The sequence below is a fragment of the Callospermophilus lateralis genome, chromosome 16 (assembly GCF_048772815.1).
Source record: "Callospermophilus lateralis isolate mCalLat2 chromosome 16, mCalLat2.hap1, whole genome shotgun sequence".
Classification (NCBI taxonomy): Eukaryota; Metazoa; Chordata; class Mammalia; order Rodentia; family Sciuridae; genus Callospermophilus; species Callospermophilus lateralis.
Genome location: NC_135320.1, coordinates 44,630,289 through 44,650,666, shown reverse-complemented (window position 1 = coordinate 44,650,666; position 20,378 = coordinate 44,630,289). Strand labels below are relative to the sequence as shown.

Here is a 20,378-nt window from a genome sequence, read left to right as displayed (position 1 = left end):
ATCTCTATATTCTCACTTAAAGAATTCTCAAATAGCTACATTTTGTTGTTGGTGGTGATGGTAGTGGTGGTGGTGCTGGGGATGAAACCTAAGGCCTTGTGCATGCCAGAGAAGTACTTTACCACAGCTACACCCCCAGCCCTGTATGCGTTTAATTTTTAAAGCATAGCAAACACAGATTTTAGATTTAGGATTATATATATAATTAAAGAAAGGACTTAAACAAAGTTTTGTTGCTTTTACTCTTTCGGGTAGCATTATACACCACTTTTACTGAGGTTTTATGGAGCATCCATACTGTACAAACAATATCTGTGATTTTTGCTTCTGAATGAAAAAACAAAAAACAATTAGTGAGGTTATTTTTCTTCTCTGGTAAAGTATGAAGGAACCACACACACACAAAAAAAAGACAGTTTTCCTTTTTATTTAAAGAAAGTTGTGAGAAAGTAACTCATTAACAAATTTAACACTACTTGCATCAAGGGTATTGTGTAGCATTCTCAATTCTACCAAGGCAAAATGTCTTAGAAAAGAAATGTAACATTTCTCATTAAATGTGGTCTAAGTTGGCTACATCCAGCTTTTGATTTTTATGGAAGTCGAGGAGAAAAGGCAGTTAAAAAGTAAAGGAGATTTTCAGTATTTGGGCCTGTGGAGGAGCATGGAAAAGAAAGAATATAATATTTTCATTAGGTCTGATTTTTAACATGACCAAGTAAGAATAAGAAAAGTACTGTAGGGTTAATTAAAACTAGTGTCTAATTGAAGAATAAAACATAAATTTGGAAACAAAATTTAAGGCTGCTTAACAAAAGAAATGCTTTGTTTCAGGTTGGTTGATTGGGTTTGCAGTGGATCTACAACTCACAAAGGTACAGTGTGGCTTATTTTTGTGTAATTTAGATAATGTAGCATAATTCCTTTTGTTTTCCTCAGTAACTTTTAACTTTCATGATTGTCTGCATTTGAAACCTCCATAATGGCTTATAAAATGGGAATGTAACTGTTGATTTTAGTTCGATGTCTCTGGGAAATGCATTCTGCTATCCACACAACATTTCTCATTTCTTGTTCCTTCAGCTTTACATATGCATAAAACACACCGTAGTGGAACTGCCTGTTGAATGCCAGCACATTCATTTGTACCTGAGGAAGGAAAAAAAAAACAACACGGGTGATCAACTTCTCTGGAACATACTGCACTTATGAAATAATATTAAGCTACAGACTGGCTTCTGTTCAATCAGTGCTTATTTGAATTTAAAAAGACAATATCCAAGTTGGGCCAAATGGAAGAAGAAAACAGTAGCAATTTAGCAAGTTCTAAAGGGAGCGTGTCACTTTGACCAATGCAGAAAGCAGCACTTTAAAAAACCAAGTGTATACTCTGGTTTCTCTTCAGATCGTATAAATCTTTCGCCTTTTACTAAAAAACCAAGTGTATAGACTCATAATACAAACTCTAAATTTTAGCAGCACTGCTGCTAGGGTAAAGATTTCTAGGTGTATTTTGGAATGTGTGTCTAACTTTGTACTAATATTTGTCTGGCTTCCACCTAGTGAACTTGTCTCATTTAGGTATTCTTGGCCACAACTTTTAAAAATTGAAAAAGGTATTTAGGGTGTCTAACTCCCCTTCAGGGCAATGTCACAGGCTCCTGGAATTTAGATTGAGTGATATTATGAGCTTTTTTAAAGATACTTGGAAGCAATTTTCCATACAGTTGAGTTGTTTTATTCTGTAAAAGCAAAGTGAGCAAACAAAAATTGTCAAAAATAATTTTTTAACTGGAATAAAATTGGAAATTCCTTCCTTTGTTTCCATTTTGACATTTGGGATGGAAAAAAGGAGGAGAAGTATTTAGTTCCTTGTGTAGCTCTGAAAACACTGCACAAAACAGTCAGGAAGCCGAGGCTGCCTCTGTTCTCAGCAATAGATACTTATCCCTGCCAAGGGCAGCTTCTTTAACAGCCTCTTTCGCAGCAGTAGCACAATAATGTGGAATTTAGAAAGAACCCTAATATATTGGGTAATTTGCATTGTTGTTGCTTTTTTTCTATGACAGACATGAGAACTCTCAAAAAATGGCTAAAGGGTAGGTACAAGAAAGTTTCCAAACGGCTTTCGGGAGCCAATCCAACCCTATTATTAATTTCGGTCAGATTGAGATGGAAGGACCAATGATTTCAGAGAAATGAATACATGAGAAACATTCTCTAGATTTGGGGGGAATTTACCTGGTTGCGGGGAAACACTTTTGCTAAAACAGTCCAGTAGTACACTAATTGACTATACATGAGTTAAGTACTCCTCTGCCTTTTTAAGGGAAAGAGAAGAGCCTAGAATCTCCAAATGGATTTCCATATAAATAATTCCTAAGATTTAAAATTGTGTCCATGTGTTTTAACCACGGAAAAACCCTTCCTGAAGGGAAAATGGATTAGAACGAGATGTACCAAACAGTAAGTATTGCCAATATTTGATGGTGAGGAGGTACTAACTGGCTTCTCTAGTTAATTATGGAATAGCTGCTTTCCTCCAGAGCATCATAGGGTTGCACATCTGTTTGTCCAGGACAATTCCATATGAAGCTATCATGTGTAAACCGTAGAACTTTGGCACTCCAAGTCAGCCATTAATATGCTATTAACTGACATGCATTGATTGGCCTGCTCAGCTACAAAAAGAATACCCAAACTAGAGCATATTTAAAACCCACAGTAAAAGTATGTTAACTGATAGCCTTTTTTATTTATATCATACCTCATGCTCATAAAACACATCTTCCAATGTCTTTCCCCCATTGCCACCTACAGCCTCAAACAAAGGCTTGTATACCTTAAAAACAAAGACAAAGATTAATTTTTAAGAAATCTTTACTTATTATAAATGTATGTGAATATATTTTTTCTAGAAATATAGAAACTGTGCATTTATTTTTTTTAAAAAAAATCTATACCAAAAGCCCTGAATATTTTATGTAGGATCTTTGGCCTCTGGTCTGGACAAAAGAGAAAAATAATCCAAATAATAAGAGTGTGGATGAAATTCTAACCTCTTCACTTATTCGGGGATACAAGGCAAGAGGCAAAAGCTGACATTCTAGTCTCAACATACACTGTCAGAACTAATTACACACTCCAGTTCTTTGGACTCAGTGAACACTTATAGTTTGATCAATATGGGTTCATGAGGGGAGATGACAACTGATAAAATTCACATGAAATTTCAAATGTGGAAGGGAGGGGAATTGGGGGAAAGCACCAATTTAAAACTGTGTTGAATAGTCTCATGTAATTACAGGTGAGATGTTATGAAGGTCCATGTATCATTTGCTGACTTTTCTGTACTAGAGGGTTTCAGAAATCCACAGGAAGGGCTGGGGATATAGCTCAGTTGGCAGAGTGCTTGCCTTGCATTCTCAAGGCCCTGAGTTTAATCCCCAGCATCAAAAAAAAAAAAAAAAAAAAAAAAAAAAAAAAAAAAGAAAAGAAAAGAAATTCCATAGGAAAACATGAGTGTCATTCTAGTCCAGGTAAAAGTTACCCGGAGGGTATGTAACTGTCAGAAGTCAGAGGGAATCGAATCTGGGATGAGATATGTAACTTTGAGCTGAGAAGCTTCAGGCTATTTTAGAGTAGCTCAATGCTAGCAGAGGGGAAGAATCCCAGTAGTTCTCTTTACTCTCCCAGTTTCTTATCTTTCTTTTTCTCCCCTCCCACCACATTCTGGGGATTGAACCTAGTTGTGCTTTATCACTGAGCCACATCCCCAGCCCTTTTTAAATTTTGAGACAGGGTCTTGCTAAGTTGCTAGGGCCTCCCTAAATTGCTGAGGCTGGGCTTGAACTTTTAATCCTCCTGCCTCAGCCTCCTGAGTCACTAGTATTACAGGTGTGCACCACCACATCCAGCCTCTCCTGATTTCTGCTACTCAGCAAAAGGAGTGGAAAAATGCATGCATATCTCCATTCCTGTCCTGTAGTCCAGATAAATATTTGGCCCCTTGCCCTGTTTCCTCAATGAGTACTTGAAAAGACCACTGGGTCAGGGTATTGCACATAATTTTGACATGAGCTCACACTTCCAGAACACCGCATCAGTCTCTTGGGTAACTTGTTTTATCAAGCTCTTCAAAGGAGTGCTCAGGTGGCCACTCCTTAGAGATTTAAACAAATACTTGCTTGGCAAGAACCTTAAAAAACACACTTGGACCAGTAACTTGAAGTATGTCTTTGGGAGAGATGATTCTTTGTTACCTAATAAACTATAACTTCTTTTGATAGGAAGTATAATTGGATGTGTGGGCTTCTAAAGCATATGTGAAGAAATTGCACAAGGTAACAGGGTGTGGTGGCACACACTAGTAATCCCAGCAGCACGGGAGGCTGAGACAGGAGGATTGAGACTTCAAAGCCAGCCTCAGCAACTGTGAGGTACTAAGCAACTCAGTGAAACCCTGTCTCTAAAAAAATACAAAATAGGGCTGGGGATGTAGCTCAGTAGTCAAGTGTCCCTGAGTTTAATCCCTGGTACAAAAAAAAAAGAAAGAAAGAAAGAAAGAGAAGAAATCACACAAGGTGCTTGGGGCACCTGGGGTAATCACATACTCCATAATGATCTGCTACTCTCTTCATCTGGTCAAAGTCTTCCACTTGAGCCAACAAGCGCAACCCCTCAGGATGGAGCTTTCCACAGGTCGGATAGAGGGTCTCCCGGTCTTCCTTGCTCAATTCAGTGCCAAAGGAGTTAAGAGTGATGATAAAAGCTCGTCTGTCAGCCTCAAACTGAATTTGCAAGACAAAAATCAGTAAAATCTAATAATCTACAAAATGGTATGAACAAAACCCTAAGCAGGCATTCATTTCTGAAGTGATTTGCTTTCTTTTCCTGACCTCTGTCTAATTTGAATGCAGACATGTTATTAATGTTCCCTTAGTCTCTTTTTGGAAAGGAGTAACTTTGCTTCCCAGAGCAGGATCTCACAGCGAGGTGATGGCCTGCGACCCTTGAAACCCCACTAACTTTTATTTCCCAGACATCCTGCATCTCTGTCATGTGGGCTACTACAGTCACATAAAAAATGGAGACTAATACCATAAAAATGGGAATACTATGCATTATAGTGCAGCCAGGGACAGAATAAGACCATATAAGTGGAAGTGCCTAGCACAGTGCTGGGAGGGGGGAGTGCATTTCATACAAGTTAACATCTCTTTCTAAATGTTGTCAGTATAATTGTGGGTGTGGTGTGAGCACACGCCTGCACATACATGCAGTGCTGGGGATTGATTCCAGGCCCTCATGCAAGCTAGGCAGGTACTCTACCACTGATATCCCTAGCTCATAATTTTAACCATTTGTTTCTATTTTCATGGTTTAGATTTTCTTTTTTAATATCCTTGATTAGATATAAAAGAAAATCCAACTCTGTACCTAGGAATTCTATGGCTTGGGTGAGTTATCTTCCTCTCAGGGCCTATGCTTCCTTATTCGTAAGAGGATGGGGTTGGCTACATGATCCTCAAGGTAAGTCAATATAAAGCCACTAGGCACCTGAGCTCCCATCCTCATGTAAGACCTAGTTCATCCAATCACTCATTCTAGAGACTTCCTTCTTTTCATTTGCTGTCCATGTTTTGACTATCTCTTGGTTCTCCTTCTACCTATTCTGACCATTCCATCTTACTCTATCTTTCCAGGATTCCTCTCCCACCTATCCTGGTATTTGCCATGGTCACTGACCTCAGAAACTTGAAGTGCCTTATACTTACACATTAATTTGAAATCTGTGCCTGTGTTTTATGCTCACTGCACTCTTAGATCTTTGAGGGATCAAATTTCTTCTTCCTTGTTCATTTTTGAATAACTAGTGCCCAACACACAGGAACATCTTAACTGTTTACTGAATCCAATAGAACAGTCTGTGGTGTTACTACTTTCCAAGTTCTCTAATATTTTCTACAATGTTGTTACTCAAGAGTATTTCACAACCCAGTAGGAGTTTGTCACTAGGAAGCCCGAGGGAAATGCAGAGTCTCAGGCCACAGTCCAGACCTACTGAACCAGAAACTGCTTTTTAACAAGATTCCAAGGTTATTCATGTGCCTACAGAAGCTGAAAAGAATTTTTCTATGCTATCCTTTAATCGTTACTTCTGATAATTAACCAGTGACAAAACCAGACTTGCAACAGATTTTACTGGAATTCTTTTGTTAGAACAGGTGTTTCCTATCAGAAGGAGAGTTTTTTTCTGATCCATTTGATTGCTCTCATGGAAATTATGGGTGGGCCAGGAGCTGGGAGTGGCCCAACTGGGAAGCAAAAGCAGCTGCCTCTGGCTACTGAAGAGCACCAGACCTGTCAGTAAGTTTAGACCTTGAAGGGACAAGAGAAGAAATGCCAAGAGGGAGATTCACAGCAACAAGAAACCTTAAAATAAAAATTAGGGCAGGAGGAGCAATAATGGAGGTGATTGTCCCAGATGTTCTTTTATGTGTTTTCTAGTTCTAAGATGTTAGGATTTTGAGGCGAGAATTAGGGCAAGGTAGGCAGCACTGCAGATATGCAAGACAGCAGAGGCCATACCAGAGGAGGAGCCTGAGTGAAGGAGGGCATGACATTTTGGAGGAATGATTGTAATTCAAACATCGGGGAAGCAATTAGAGAGGTGGGTGGACTGGTAACTGGGGAGAGAACATGAAGGGCTTAACATGCCCTGTCAAGAACAGAGGACTTCCACAGACACAATAGTTACGGGAACATTCTGTACACTGGCCAATTCCTTGTCCTTATTACTACTTCTTCCCCTAGCCTGCAACACATAGACCCTGTACCATACCTCTGCATGTTGAATTCCCTGTATTTGAGGGCCCCATCAAATGCCATTTTTCACAACAAGCCCTTCTTTTTCTTCCCTAAGTGGACATGATTTCCTTTGAATCCCTATTATACTTTCATTTCCCTTATAGTATAACTATGTGCATATCCACCTTATTCTTCTACTGTAGAGGCTGTGTGTGTGTGTGTGTGTGTGTGTGTGTGTGTGAATCCTCTCAGTGAAAAGAACTATAATTTTAGAATTATGAAAAGACTATTCTTTGATCATCCCTAAGTGAAGTTTGACAACATCTGACTACAGGAAATCAAATGGGGTGATACTGGTTTGATTTAGCTCCTGTTTTCTTTGCAGAGAACTGGGTTCCTGTGTGGCACAGTGAATGTTGGATGCCCTTACCACTCTATAAATATTCATTTTCAAATCATAACTTATTTTTATTGTTGTTGTTAAGAAAAAACCATACTGTTGACTTATTCAGTAATTATCAGTTGCATATCATGGAGTTGAACTGATCAGGTCACACACTGACAGTTCCTTAAAGGAAGAAGGATACACCTGGTGGGGTTCAGAGAGCAGAGGTGTCCATGGCAATGGAAGGGTGAGGTGAACTGGAATCCAGCCCAACCTTATTGCCTGTGTACTGTATCATTAACCATTTACAGTAGATGGAAGATCAGGAACAAAAGGTGATAGTATATTGCAATGTATTTGTTTTGAATTTAAATCAATTTCTTTTCTTCATATGGAGGTACAATCTTATAATGAGGCCAAATTTTCACATGCAAGTCTAGATTTATGCTCTCTTCTATCATCTTAAGTCTTTTGAAGAAACCATCAAGTGAGATTAAATGAGCATATATATGAAACTTTATAAATTTATCTGTAACTGCACAAATGAAAGGAAGGTAATTACATGATGAAAAATATGTATGTAAAATGAACAGATCTTCTCTGAACATATTATTAGAAAGGTTATAATGTTGTCCAGCATGCCATGTACAGCTGTATAGTGGTAGCTGAATCTTCATTTTTAATAGTTAAAAAAATTATTCTAATTTGATAGTATTTTGAGGATAGAAAAGAGAAAATGAGAACACTGGCTTATAGTTATTTGGTCAAATTCTTTCAGCGGCAAACATTTTTCTAACACTAGTGTGTCTTTTTACACCAGTGAGGATTACAAAAACGTAATTCTTACCGATTATTGAATTTTTAGGCCATAGAGTAGGATCTTGCTTATGAATTAGTACTTTATACAGGACAACTGTGAGTAGTGAAGTTCATACAGAGGCATAGGGCACAGCTGATAACCAGGAGCTGGGCTGCCTGGTTCAGATACTGACACTACCACTTACGAGAGTTGTAACAATAGGTAAGTCACTACCCTTCTCTGTGCCTCAGTTGTGCTTTCTGAAAACCAAATACTAAAATGCCCATTTTGTTGTGCATTTCTGAAGTCCATGTGAATTCATGAATATAAAGCACACAGGATAGACTATCACATAGTAAATGTTGGCTATGAATAGCGCCATTTTATACCTTTTGAAAAGTTATATAAGTTTTAACAAAACTTTTATTTCACATACTTCTAGGTTTAAGATATACAAAACCACTTCTAAACCATAGAAATGATGCCAACTAAAAACTAGTTTTGAACGATAAATAATAGACTTTTTCCAATAGGGAGACATTTTTATAATAAATAAGACTTACTGTGTGGCTAAATTTATGAAACGAAAGAGAACAGTTTCATAAGGTCACTAGGTTATTCATGTTATATGACCAGCATGAAAGAGACTAGCTCGCTTTCTGATTTTAAGTTTGTCATGAAAAAAAAAAAGTTATTTATTTATTTGATACCTTCTTCCTGTATAACATGGATAAGGACAAACATAGTTTTGGAGTTCTTTACTTTTTGGAGATCTTTACTTCAAGCAGTGCTATGGCTTTAAGAATTTCAACAGGGGATAGCTACATATTTTTAACTGTAAAATTTTAATGATTAGATATATGAGGAAAACTAATTTCATATATGCAGTAACAGAACATTAGGTTAAAATACATGCAAATGATGTTCAATTGTTGCTGCTTTTTTCTTATGTTGCTTAGATTTTTCCTGAAATCAGAAGTCTATCCACCTGTGAAGTCAACATAACAGATAACCTATGATTAAAAATATTCTTTACATAAAACTTAGTTTCAGAGGACAAAACTTCCCTGCCCTGATCATGCATGCATTTGTAAATCCACCTTCATGCAAGAGGCCCTCTAAGCATAGATAGAATCATGGTGATAAAGGGGAATTAAAAAGAGCATAATATCTGCTGCAGAGGTAGACAAACCAGCACTCCACCACTGAGCTATGCCCCTGGGTCCCAGGCAAATACTACTCTTAATTTAAGACATCAAATGACATATATAATCAAGTGTCTGCTTATTTTTTACATGGCTTCTAAGATAAAAAAAATATATAAGCAGGGTCAAAACAAGAAAAAGTATGTAAACACATTATTTGGCATAAAATATTCAGGGGCTCTTTCTTACCTCAAGAATGGGACACATAATTTCTGCTGTGACATCACCATGATTCTCACAAAATTTATAGAATGCCTCAAGGTAAGACTGAAAAAGAAGAAAGATCATAAAACAATAAAATGAATATGTTTTCCTTTTGGAAATTTCTAGATCAGTTTTTTATAGAGTATTAAATGCTATTATGGCAATTGAACTATTTTTTTTTTCCAATAGGGAGACATTTTATAATAAATTTGGTAGACACTTTCATGTTGCACAGATTAAAAAAGAACTCCACGAAAGAACAAAATGGCACTTATCATAACTTATAATTATGCATTTTTTTGCATGGTTCTTGAATTATTTCACATGGTTAATTCTGGCTATTGTAACAAGAATGCCAAGTTTTTTTCTGAGCTTAGCAAGTGATTTTAGCGGCCCTGTGCTGACATTTAATCTCTCAGAAACATATTTGGGATGACTTGAGTGTGAGGATATATTGGAAAGACAGACTGGGTTGCAAGGTCAGACTGCCCATGTGTGAATCCCAATTCTCATGCTCACTAGTTAACTAACATCTACCAAGGAAACCCTATATCTCTATGTTTCAGTTTTTTCACCTGAGGAATGGGTATGGTAGAAATCCCAGTTTGGCTGTTAGATGAAGTAAGTTAAGGCCTACAAATGGCTTAGAGTGGTGCCTTCTGTTAGTTATATCTCAGAGACATCTCCTTAAAGCCCACATGTCTTTTTTCTAAAAAGAAAAATTGCTTGTAGTACAATACTTTTGAGAGGACCATGTGTTTGAGCTAAGCATGTTATACATAAATGATACTATATATTAATTTATCCTGTGGGAGTATCTAAAGATGCTACAAAGGTTGGAATGAAAAAGGGCAGATTTGCTCAGCCCCTATACAGGGCTACTCTAATGGTGGCAACACAGTCCAGACAGTTGGATTGTGCAAAATGGTGTATGTGATGTGGCAGCCACCAGTTTTTAATTTTGGTGATTGCGGCACACTGTACTTTAAAATTGTGTGGGCAGGTTAACTATGAGATGTGGGGGCTCTATAACAGGATCAATGACAGAAAGGGACACTGTATAGCAGAAGGTTTACTATGCATGCTGGTTACTTTAAATGGATTGATATGGTTCACCCCACTCTCATCCATCCACCTACCACCATCCAAGCAACACCTTTTATATTCTGGGCACTGTGCATGGAGCTAGGAATACAGAAGTACAGGGCATGCTATTTCCTTTCAAAAATCTGTTGGCTGAGGGAAGCTGACATGCATGAATGCAATGGGAAGACAGACAAAAAAGAACTACATTCCAAATCTGCATAGCTTCATTATTATAGAAGTTGGCTGATGGGCAAAGTAACTTTTGTTGATAAAGAACTCTGGTTATGATACATCGCATAATCAAGAAAAATATAATAATCAGGAAAACCATTACCTTATACAGTTTATTGCGCAGCAATTCAATATTCAGCTCATCTAGGGTATTTTCAGACATACAGTCTTGAAAGAATGGAGCTAAAAACAGAAATTTATCATAAAAAATAAATAAATCAAAAGCAAGATTATAAAGTGTAGATAACGTTTCCTGAACACATGACTCTCTGCTCACTCCTAATAAGAACACTATGGAGTTGCAATCTACAGACTCAATAAGGCTAGCAGGAATTAGGATGATAGAAGTTATTGTTTATAGAGCATTTACTATGAATGAGGCCTGGACACTGCTCACTGTACTAAACACTGAATTCATTTTGGTTTATTTTAATCTTCTCAACACCTTGGAACTATTCACTGAAGGCTCACTTTTTGAAATCCCTCCTTTACATCCCCAACACATGGCTGCTTATCTAGTAGTAATAAATTTCATTTGCAACCTAATTTATGCTATTATGGATAAAAGTTATGTCACAGTTAGTTTGCAAAACTCTGTTACCACAAGATATGATTATTTCTAAAATGAAGAAACTGGAATAATTGAGTAGTCCCAAGTCACCTTGGTGAGACCAGGCAGAGCCTGACTTCGGCTCATGTCTGTCTGATTCTAGACTCACCCCTTTTCCATAGGCTATGCTGCCTTAGCCTTGGACACAAAAGGGTGACACAAAGTTTTTTCTTTTTTTGCCTTTTTAAATTTCTGTCTTAAATGGCAATCATTTTGGCTAGGGGTGCAGCTTAGTGGTAGAGTACATTCTTATTACACAGGAGGCCTTGGGTTTAATCCCCAGCAAACTAAAATAAAAGGCATCTATTTTGACAAATGATTAACAGTGAAATGCTACTATCCAGATTTCCTGACAATAATAGATAAATAATACTCATAAAGTTATTCCTTTAGCATTGTTAAAGAATAAGATTGCATTTTTAAATAATAATAATAATAAATGAACATTCATAGTACAGGGTTTGCAAGTTGGAAGATGATCCCCAGCTTCTTCTCCACTATGAATGGTTCACATGTGACCCTAAGCAGGTTGATTCACTTATCTTGGCCTGAAAAATGATGGATCAAGATTAGAAGAATCTGCTGGGCACAAAGGCACAATCCTATAATCCCAGCAGTTTGGGAGACTAAGGCAGGAGGATTGTGAGTTCAAAGCCACCCTCAACAATGTCGAGGTGCTAAGCAACTCAGTGAGACCCTGTCTCTAAATAAAATACAAAATAGGGTTGGGGATGTGGCTCAGTGGTTGAGTGCCCCTGAGTTCAATTCCTGGTACTCCCCCCTCAAAAAAAAAAAAAAAAAAAGGATTAGAAGAATCTGTATTGTATAAAAACACAATCATGTTAGAAAAAATTATGAACTGAAAGCACATTTTCTACTGACTGGGATAGCATACATGGGCAGCTTATGCATGCATACCTAATGGTGTTTCAACCAGAACAGCATTAAAGAGATCTGAAGTGGTCTCTGCGATGTTGACAGCTTCCATTTCTGTGAAACGGCCCAATGGGTGGCACTTGGCCAGAATCTCCTTCACGGATTTTTTCTGCAATGCACCATTCATCAGTAGAATCACATTGTCTATCATGTAACTGCACCTGGTTTAGGAGAAGACTCAAATATTATAGAACCAACTGCATGAAGAAAAGAAGCATCCCACAAGTAAAAAAATACAGTTCAGCCATAATCTCTTTCATTTAAAAAGGGAGCATTTTAAAAATTTTAAACTTTGAGGTTTAGGAGATATGGTGGGTAAAAATATCAGTCATAGTTTGAAAAACCACAATCAACTAATTAACAAACTTTAGCTGGTGGGGTTGGGGATGTAGCCTAGAGGGAAGGCACTTGCCTACATATGTGAAGCCTTGGGTTCAATATCCAGAACTAAAAACAACAACAACAAAAACCTTGGCTGGTAGGAATATGCAAAAGATGGCCATTGTGTAATAATTGTCAGATGTGGTGGAATAGAAGTGAGGGTGTGAAGTGTTTGATTTATCAAAATGGACTACAGTCTTGATAGACCTAGAGCACCTCGTTCTACTTTAAAAATTGACTATTCAAATCAACAGTGAAGCCTATCACAGAAAATTCAAAATTTATGCTAAAAATATTCTGTGTTTTTTTCCTCCTATGAGACCAGGTAGTGAATTTTCTAGCCACTCAACCCATGTCCTCAAGAGCCCATAGGTTTATACTTTTTGTGATTTCTTTACTTGATATAAATTCTGCCTTCAAAACTGGGTGAATGTGTTTGTTTGTTCATGTTTCTAGCACCTAAGATATGCCAAGAAATAAGACTGGGGAGTAAAGGAGACCCAGTCCTTTGCTTTACATGTAATACAGTTCAAGGTAGGATCTAACTGAACAAAGAAGCATTTACAATAAACAATAATGACGCATACACATGCTATGCAAAAGAAACAAAGGGTGGTGTGGTGATTGTACTTGTGTTGTAGAGATAGATGAGGCAAGGCACCGAAGATAGCAGGAAACAGTTTTATTGGGCTGCAGCCAGGTTCAGAGGGCACAGCTTTTGCTGTAATCAATCAATCCCCTGAACCCTGAGTTCAGGTAGTTTCGGAGTTTTATACCCAGCATGTAAGAGGAAGGACTCAGAAGTTAACATAAAAGCAGTTTTTTCTTTCACTGTTTTGGGCAAGTTAACCCTTCCAGGACAACACCTGAGAGGGGAGAGCTTCTTCTCCCCTTTCTTTCCTCCCCCTGCCAGCTGTTACCATGGAGCCCAATTGGTATCTTCTCTTATCTTAGAAATGTAGACATCTCTGTGAAGCCCAGCTCAAGGCCAGAGGCCTTGTTTGCACATTTCTACAAACTACTATACTGGATACATTTGTGAAAAACTAGTAAGGGGGTGTCCAGCACCTGGAGTGCTGATTTCTTCCTGGCCAGTGTCCAAGTGAGATAGAGCAACATGAAAATAGGAAGTTTATCTACATTAAACTCTTTTGTAGAGACTCTTGCTGACAGTCCTAAAATCAGCCATGGTAAAGATTTCTGGAGCAGCCCAGTTAAGTCTTTTCTGTGGAGAAAGTGGGGTGCCACTACAGTTGGGGCCTCAACTAGTCCAGGAATCAGACTTCCTATGGAAGTATCATTTCAGTTGATACCTGAAAAACAAGGAGGAGCTTTGCAGGCACAAGGGGCCAGAAGCTGGGGGGAAGTATGTGAAGGAGGAAGGAAGAACATTTGAAAAGCCCTGACCATGACAGCACAAGAATATTCAGACTATTTTATTTTATTTTTTTGCCTGATACTGAGACATGAGATGGGGCTGAGGCAAGCATGCACAGTCATGGTAGACCAGATAAGGAATTTGGATATTGAAGGTAATGAAGGATACTGAATACCTTTAAGTGGAAGGGAGTGTTATCATCTATGTATTAAATATTAGAACAGGAGAAGAGGTAAATACACACATATAGTATGAGGGCTTTGTAAAACTTACCTTATTTAATCTTGATAAGAACACTGTAAGGTAGAGTCTATTCTTATTTCCATTTTACAGGTGAGGAACCAAGACCCAGAGAGACACAAACCAAGCCCATAACACATACAGCTACCAAGTGGGCAACTGAGAATTGAACTCAGCTGAGACCCTATTCATAATCCTTATCCATGCTGCTTTTAATCATCAAGTATGATGCATAGGTTTCTAGAAGTTAGATTTGGAGGCTACTTAATGAGATGAGTGCATTGGAGGAAGAGGAGGTTCAGTGAGTGTAGATATTTTGAGTGTAATGAGTTTAAGGTTCCTAGGAGATATCCAAGAGGAGATGCTAAGGAAGCCTCAGAAGTCTGAATCCTGGAAACAGTGGTAGACTAGAGGCATTTGGGAGGATCTGGAGGGAGGGATTCATTCTATCTATCTATCTATCTATCTATCTATCTATCTATCTATCTATCTTTGCAGTACTGGGGATTGAACCCAAGGGTGCTCTACCACTGAGCTACATCCCCAACCCCCTTCCCCCCACCTTTAAAATTTTTAGACAGGGTTTCATTAAGTTGTCCTGGCTGACTTCAAACCTGTGATCCTTCTGAGTTGCTGAAATTACAGGTGTGTACCACTGTGCTCAGCAAGGAGGGAGTCATTTAAAGGTGGAAGCCAAAGTCTTGGGAATATCTAAGATCATATCCCGGAAGGAATGTAAAGTGTTCTTTCCTGATAACTCTGGGGAGTTCCAATATTTAAAGACCTTGAAGAAAACTGAAAAAGATGAGCAGATGGGAGGAGAACTGGGGTGTGAATACTACAGAGTTCTAGAAAGAAGTGGTAGAGTGTCAAAGGGCCAGATATGTCAATGAAATAGACACTGATAGATATGGCAACTAAAAGGTATCTGTGAATTCGATGAAAACACTTTCAGGGGGTTGGGGCTGTAGCTCAGTGGCAGAGCGCTTGCCTAGCATGTATGAGACCCTGGGTTCAATCCTCAGCACCACATAAAAATAAACAAATAAAATAAAGGCATTCTATCCATCTACAATAACAAAAAAAATAATTAAAAAATTTAAAAAAAAACACACTTTCAGGGGAGTGTGTTTGTTGGAGAGAGAAGAAAGTAGAAGCCTGACCACTGTGTCTTTGAATAAATGGGAAGTAAGGAGGCTAAAGAGAGAGTTCCTATCAAGAGTTGATTGGAAAGTAAAGGGAAAGAGCTACATGGAAATATGGGGACCAAATGAGTTTTAGTATTTTTTTTTTAAAGGTGGGAGAGAAACAAAGATGTTTAAGTGCTAAATGGGAAGGAGGCAGTGGAGAAGGTGAATTTGCAGACAGGAAGAGGGAAGGGACAGTCCCCTTATGAGCTGAGGTTCTCAAGGTTTGACAGTGACAAGGCTGAACCACTATCACAAGATAGACTTGAAAAATGACACCTTGCAATGGATTAAAATTAACCTGGACACTTAGAAGCACTGTCTGTAGAATGGCTTCATGAGTTGCAGACTTCCTGCACAAGGATTGATTCCTGGGTGGAAAAGTAAGGCTCCTTCTCTGTGGAACTTCTACAGTTTACCCCAATAAAAATTCTAACTAAAGAAGTTTTTGAAGCAGGCAATTATCCCTTTATAAAAAGCACATGACTATACAGTTTCTTCACCTCCCAAACAGCAGTACCAAATTTAGACATTATGGAATTTTAGAATCCTTTTTATCTCTTGAAAATGATATTAAAATGGAAGCGCTTATTTAACTGTCCCTTTATGGCTCAAAAGCAATTACCTGAGAAGGGAATTGCTAGCTCTTAATAATCCTTAGCTGGCTCTAGACATTTAATTGTTCCCCACAGCATCCCTGTAATGTAAAAGCATATGAGCTGTTAACATGCCCAATCTGCAGAGGAGTAGGAGACTGATGTTGATGGGTGACAAATGTCAATGCTGTAAGCAGGATTTACCCTCATGTAACAAACAAGCCTGTGACTATATAGTATGTGTGCATGTGTGTGTGTTGAGTATGCTTGTTGTTATTGTTATTGTTATTATTATATTAATAGAGTAGCTAGGCCCTATCTTACAGTAAGAGTTTTATAGATTGAATTCAATTTTATTTCCACTCCTTATTTGAGTGACTTTGTTTCTAAAATGGGACAGTAATACCAGTTATTGTGGTGTTTGGGAAATTAAGGCCAAACCCAGGGCTTGGTTCATGCTGGGGGCAGAGGTCTCTTTCCTGTCCCCTTTCTTCTCCCCATCAGACATCTGCATCAAATATCATTATCACTGGATGTTGGGATGGAAGGTAACCTGCCTAAGACAGTGCATTCTGCTCTAGACTGTAGTCTTTATAGACCTCCAGGGCCATGCCTCCACTTGCAAGAATAAAATATTGCTGAGCAATTTTTGATCTTCAAGACATCCAGTTATTCATCTAGTTTCAGATAATTCTGTTCATAAGTAATGACAGAGCCAAGGTCAGTGCCTAATCAGATTAATTTTTCTCTTATTCATGGTCTATACAAAAATCCTTCTTTCCAGCCTTTTTAAGCATTTTATTCTGTAACTCTGATATAAGCACCTGTGAAAACCACGAACTCATCTAAAACTGTGATAGACTAATTAAATTACTCAATTTCAAAAATTTTAGGTTATAAAAATATATTTTTAAAATTCTAAATCTTGGGGCTAGGGTTGTGGCTCAGTGGTAGAGCACTTGCCCGGCATGTGTAAGGCACTGGGTTCGATTCTCAGCACTGCATATAAAGAAATAAAATAAAGGTCCATTGACAACTAAAAAATATTTTTAAAAAATTCTAAGTCTTTTCATTTATTTATTTATTTTTATTTATTTATTTATTTATTTTACTATGTGACAGGCATTATTTGTATTGCTGAATTAGAGGAACTTTCTTCTATGGGTAAAATTTTAGTACTTCAGTGTCTTAGCAAAAGCTGGGAAATGGCTGTCCTTGGCTAAGCGCTCTGGCATGAGAGAAGAAACAGAGTCCAGTGAAGATCTCCAGTGTGCTGTACCACGCCAGTACAGGGAGTGGTCCCATAATTTGTTTTGTGTCCTAAAACCTTCCAGACCTCCGGGCTGTGCATCATGGTGTGGTTTAGAGAGAAAAGTGGGAAAAAGCACTTGGGGAGAATGACAACTGTGAAAAGGAGGTGGAAGGGACCCAGCATGATGGCCTTCCTGTAAGTTTTCTTAGGCAGTTCTAGTACGTATATATGTACAGGCATTCAGGATCTGGAAGATGGTTACCTTGCCATTATTCCCATGTTCATAACACTTGGAAAGTTACCCCCGACACTTAGGGGGACATGTAACACAGTTGAAAAATTGCTATCCTAGAGGGCATTCAAAATTTTTCACTAGGATGACTTTTAATTTCATTTTTCTTTTCTTGCACTACTGAGATTGAACCCAAGGATATTCTACATCTGAGCCTTCTCAGCTCTTTTTATTTTGAAGCAGGGTCTCGCTAAGTTGCCCAGGCTAACCTCAAACTTGTGATCCTCCTGCTTCTGGCTCCCAAGTAGCTGGGATTATAATGATGTGCCGCTGCACTGGCTTAATTTCTTTTTTTTTTTTTTAATTTTAGTGTTCTAAAATGCACATATTAGAAGAAGTTTTGTGCATTTTTAAATTACTGGGGTGTATCAAAGGATGGTGATCACTAATCTAAGAAGACAGAAAAGACATTGGACACTACACAATGAAGAGTTATTAGTCACAATGTCATTTGTCCCTCAGATAAAATCCAAGAGACTCTTATTAGAGAGTTAGATTGCCAGTGCGCTAATGAGCACTAAATCAGAGTGAGCAGAGACAGAGGTAAATTCAGGCCTTTAAAATGAAATCAAAGGGAAAAATTGTGGAGGGGGTTCATTATGGCCCATGGAAGTATTCCAAGGTTTCTTTGTAGAGTCTCTTGCTTCAGCATCCCAAGTAGCTGGATTACAGGCATGTACCACTGTGCCTAACTATCCTATCGTGAACATCTTCAATTAGTATGGCATATTTGTTATAATTAATGAATCCATATAGGCATATTTTTAAAAATTATTTTTAGTTGTAGCTGGACATAATACCCTTATTCTATTTATTTATTTTTATGTGGTGCTGAGGATTGAATCCAGGGCCTCTCATGTGCTAGATGAACACTCTACCGCTGAGCCACAACCCCAGCCCTATGCATATTATTTTTGACTCAAGTCCATAGTTTGTTCAAACTTCTTTAGTTTTAACTTAATGTCTTTTTCTGTTCCAGGATCCCATCTGGGACATCACATTGCATTAGTTGCCACATCTTTTCAGGCCTCTCTGGGTTGTGGCAGTTTCTCAGACTTGTTTTTGACAATCCTGATAATTTTGAGGAGTACTGGTCAGAGATTTTATAGGATGGCTCATTATTGGGAGTTGTGTGTTTTATTATAAGGCTTGGGCTGTGACCACATAGGTAGAGTGCTATTTTATCACATCATGTCAAGGGTATGGATTAGTATTACCATTATTTGTGACTGTCAATGTTGACCTTGATCAACTGGCTTAGGTAGTATCTGTCAGGTGTCTCCAAAGTAAAAGTACTCCTCCATACTTTTCCATTTTTCATTTTTTGGAAGGAAACTTCTATGTCTCTGTGTTCAGGATACTTAATAATTAGGGATGCTGGACTGGGAAATAGCCAGACACCAGTCTCTTAAAAAAAATTAACTAAATGAAAAAGTTGGGTTCAGTGGCATAAGCCTGTGGTCCCAGCTACTTAGGAGACAGAGGCAGAAGGACCACTTGAACCCAGAAGTTCAAGACCAGCCTAGGTAACAAGACCTCAATTCAAAAGGAAATAAATAAATAAAATTAATTAAATTTTTAAAAAAAGGATAGAAGAAAGACTTGTGGTTCTCATCCCCGAGCACAAAGTATCTATGTAAATCATTTGGAATTCTTCACCAAGGGAGTTTTGTCCCTTCACCTTTATTTATTAATTTGTTTAACCATTTACTTATACCAATATAGATTTGTGGATATTTATTTTATACCTGGGGTGATAATGCAATGCTACTTCCTCTATTTTGTTGCTTCAAGTGTTCCAGATGTTGGCCACTTCAAGCGCCCTCAGGTGGCTTCTCTGATGTACCCGTGACATCGTGGTATGTGTTTGTACTTATTTTTAGCACTTTCTTACTTTACAGCACCACAAGGAAGTCCAGGCTCATCTTGAATACTTTCTGCCTCAGTCCTAGAATCGATTATTTTTCCAAGGACATCTGGTTCCTCGTCTGGGAGAAGGGCATTAGAAATCAAGATCTAGGCATGAGCTGAGCTTATTACTAGGTTTTTGTTCCTTTTAAGTCCTCTTAGCCAGCAGAGCAAAGAAATATTTATGTGTATAATTAACCAAGGATGCTATTTTTGACATTATTCTCTTTCAGTATGTTCCACTCAAAGTTCTCACCCATGGCCACACTTTTCTTCTCTAACATGTAGAAGCAGACTTCTTGCAAATCTTCAACTCTAATCAAAATCCCTCTGCCCAACCTTAAATCCATATTCCCTTCCCTCTCTCTTTATATATATTTTTTGTGGTGTTGCGATCAAACCCAGGGGCTCACTCATGCTAGGCAGGCACTCTCCCACTGAGCCCCAGCCCCAGCCCTGACCCATATTCTTGTCCTTTCTTTTTGCGGATATGACTGCCTGATTTCCCCACAGGCCCCTAAATCATGTGATCTTAAAACCTGAAGGCACTGAATCTGTTTCTCCTTCTCTCTTTATCAGTGATCAGAATAAAGCACAAGTTTTTCTCCTTGTATATAAGGTCCTTTATTAATTGGTCTGTGATTTCTTCTCCAGCTATGATGTGAATAAAAATCATTAAAAATGAATTATACATTTTAGAAGAGAGAACAGGACAGACCTCTGAAAGTTCTTAAGGGGCAGAAAGGAGATTTTTGTAAGATAGAGTGGAAAGAAGTTAGAATGGTCAAAGGAGTGAAAAGAAAAAGTGTCATCACAGGATGACTGGGACAGGACGTCAACAACCCGTTAAGTGCCATGGTGAGTTGGGAAGGGGCTGA

At 38.2% G+C, this 20,378-nt stretch overlaps 1 protein-coding gene across 1 annotated transcript in view; it reads right to left on the bottom strand.

Annotated features, from left to right (window-relative positions):
* Positions 1-987: 987 nt before the first annotated feature.
* The window catches only part of Atp6v0d2 (ATPase H+ transporting V0 subunit d2), a 44,818-nt gene continuing 25,427 nt past the window's right edge, over positions 988-20,378 (bottom strand). Inside the window, exons 3-8 of the mRNA XM_076836239.1 lie at positions 12,249-12,427; positions 10,824-10,903; positions 9,389-9,466; positions 4,614-4,790; positions 2,768-2,842; positions 988-1,149 (exon numbers count right to left, since the gene is read on the bottom strand). Of these exons, the coding sequence (XP_076692354.1) occupies positions 988-1,149; positions 2,768-2,842; positions 4,614-4,790; positions 9,389-9,466; positions 10,824-10,903; positions 12,249-12,427 (751 nt within the window). The remainder of the gene's footprint in view (positions 1,150-2,767; positions 2,843-4,613; positions 4,791-9,388; positions 9,467-10,823; positions 10,904-12,248; positions 12,428-20,378) is intronic.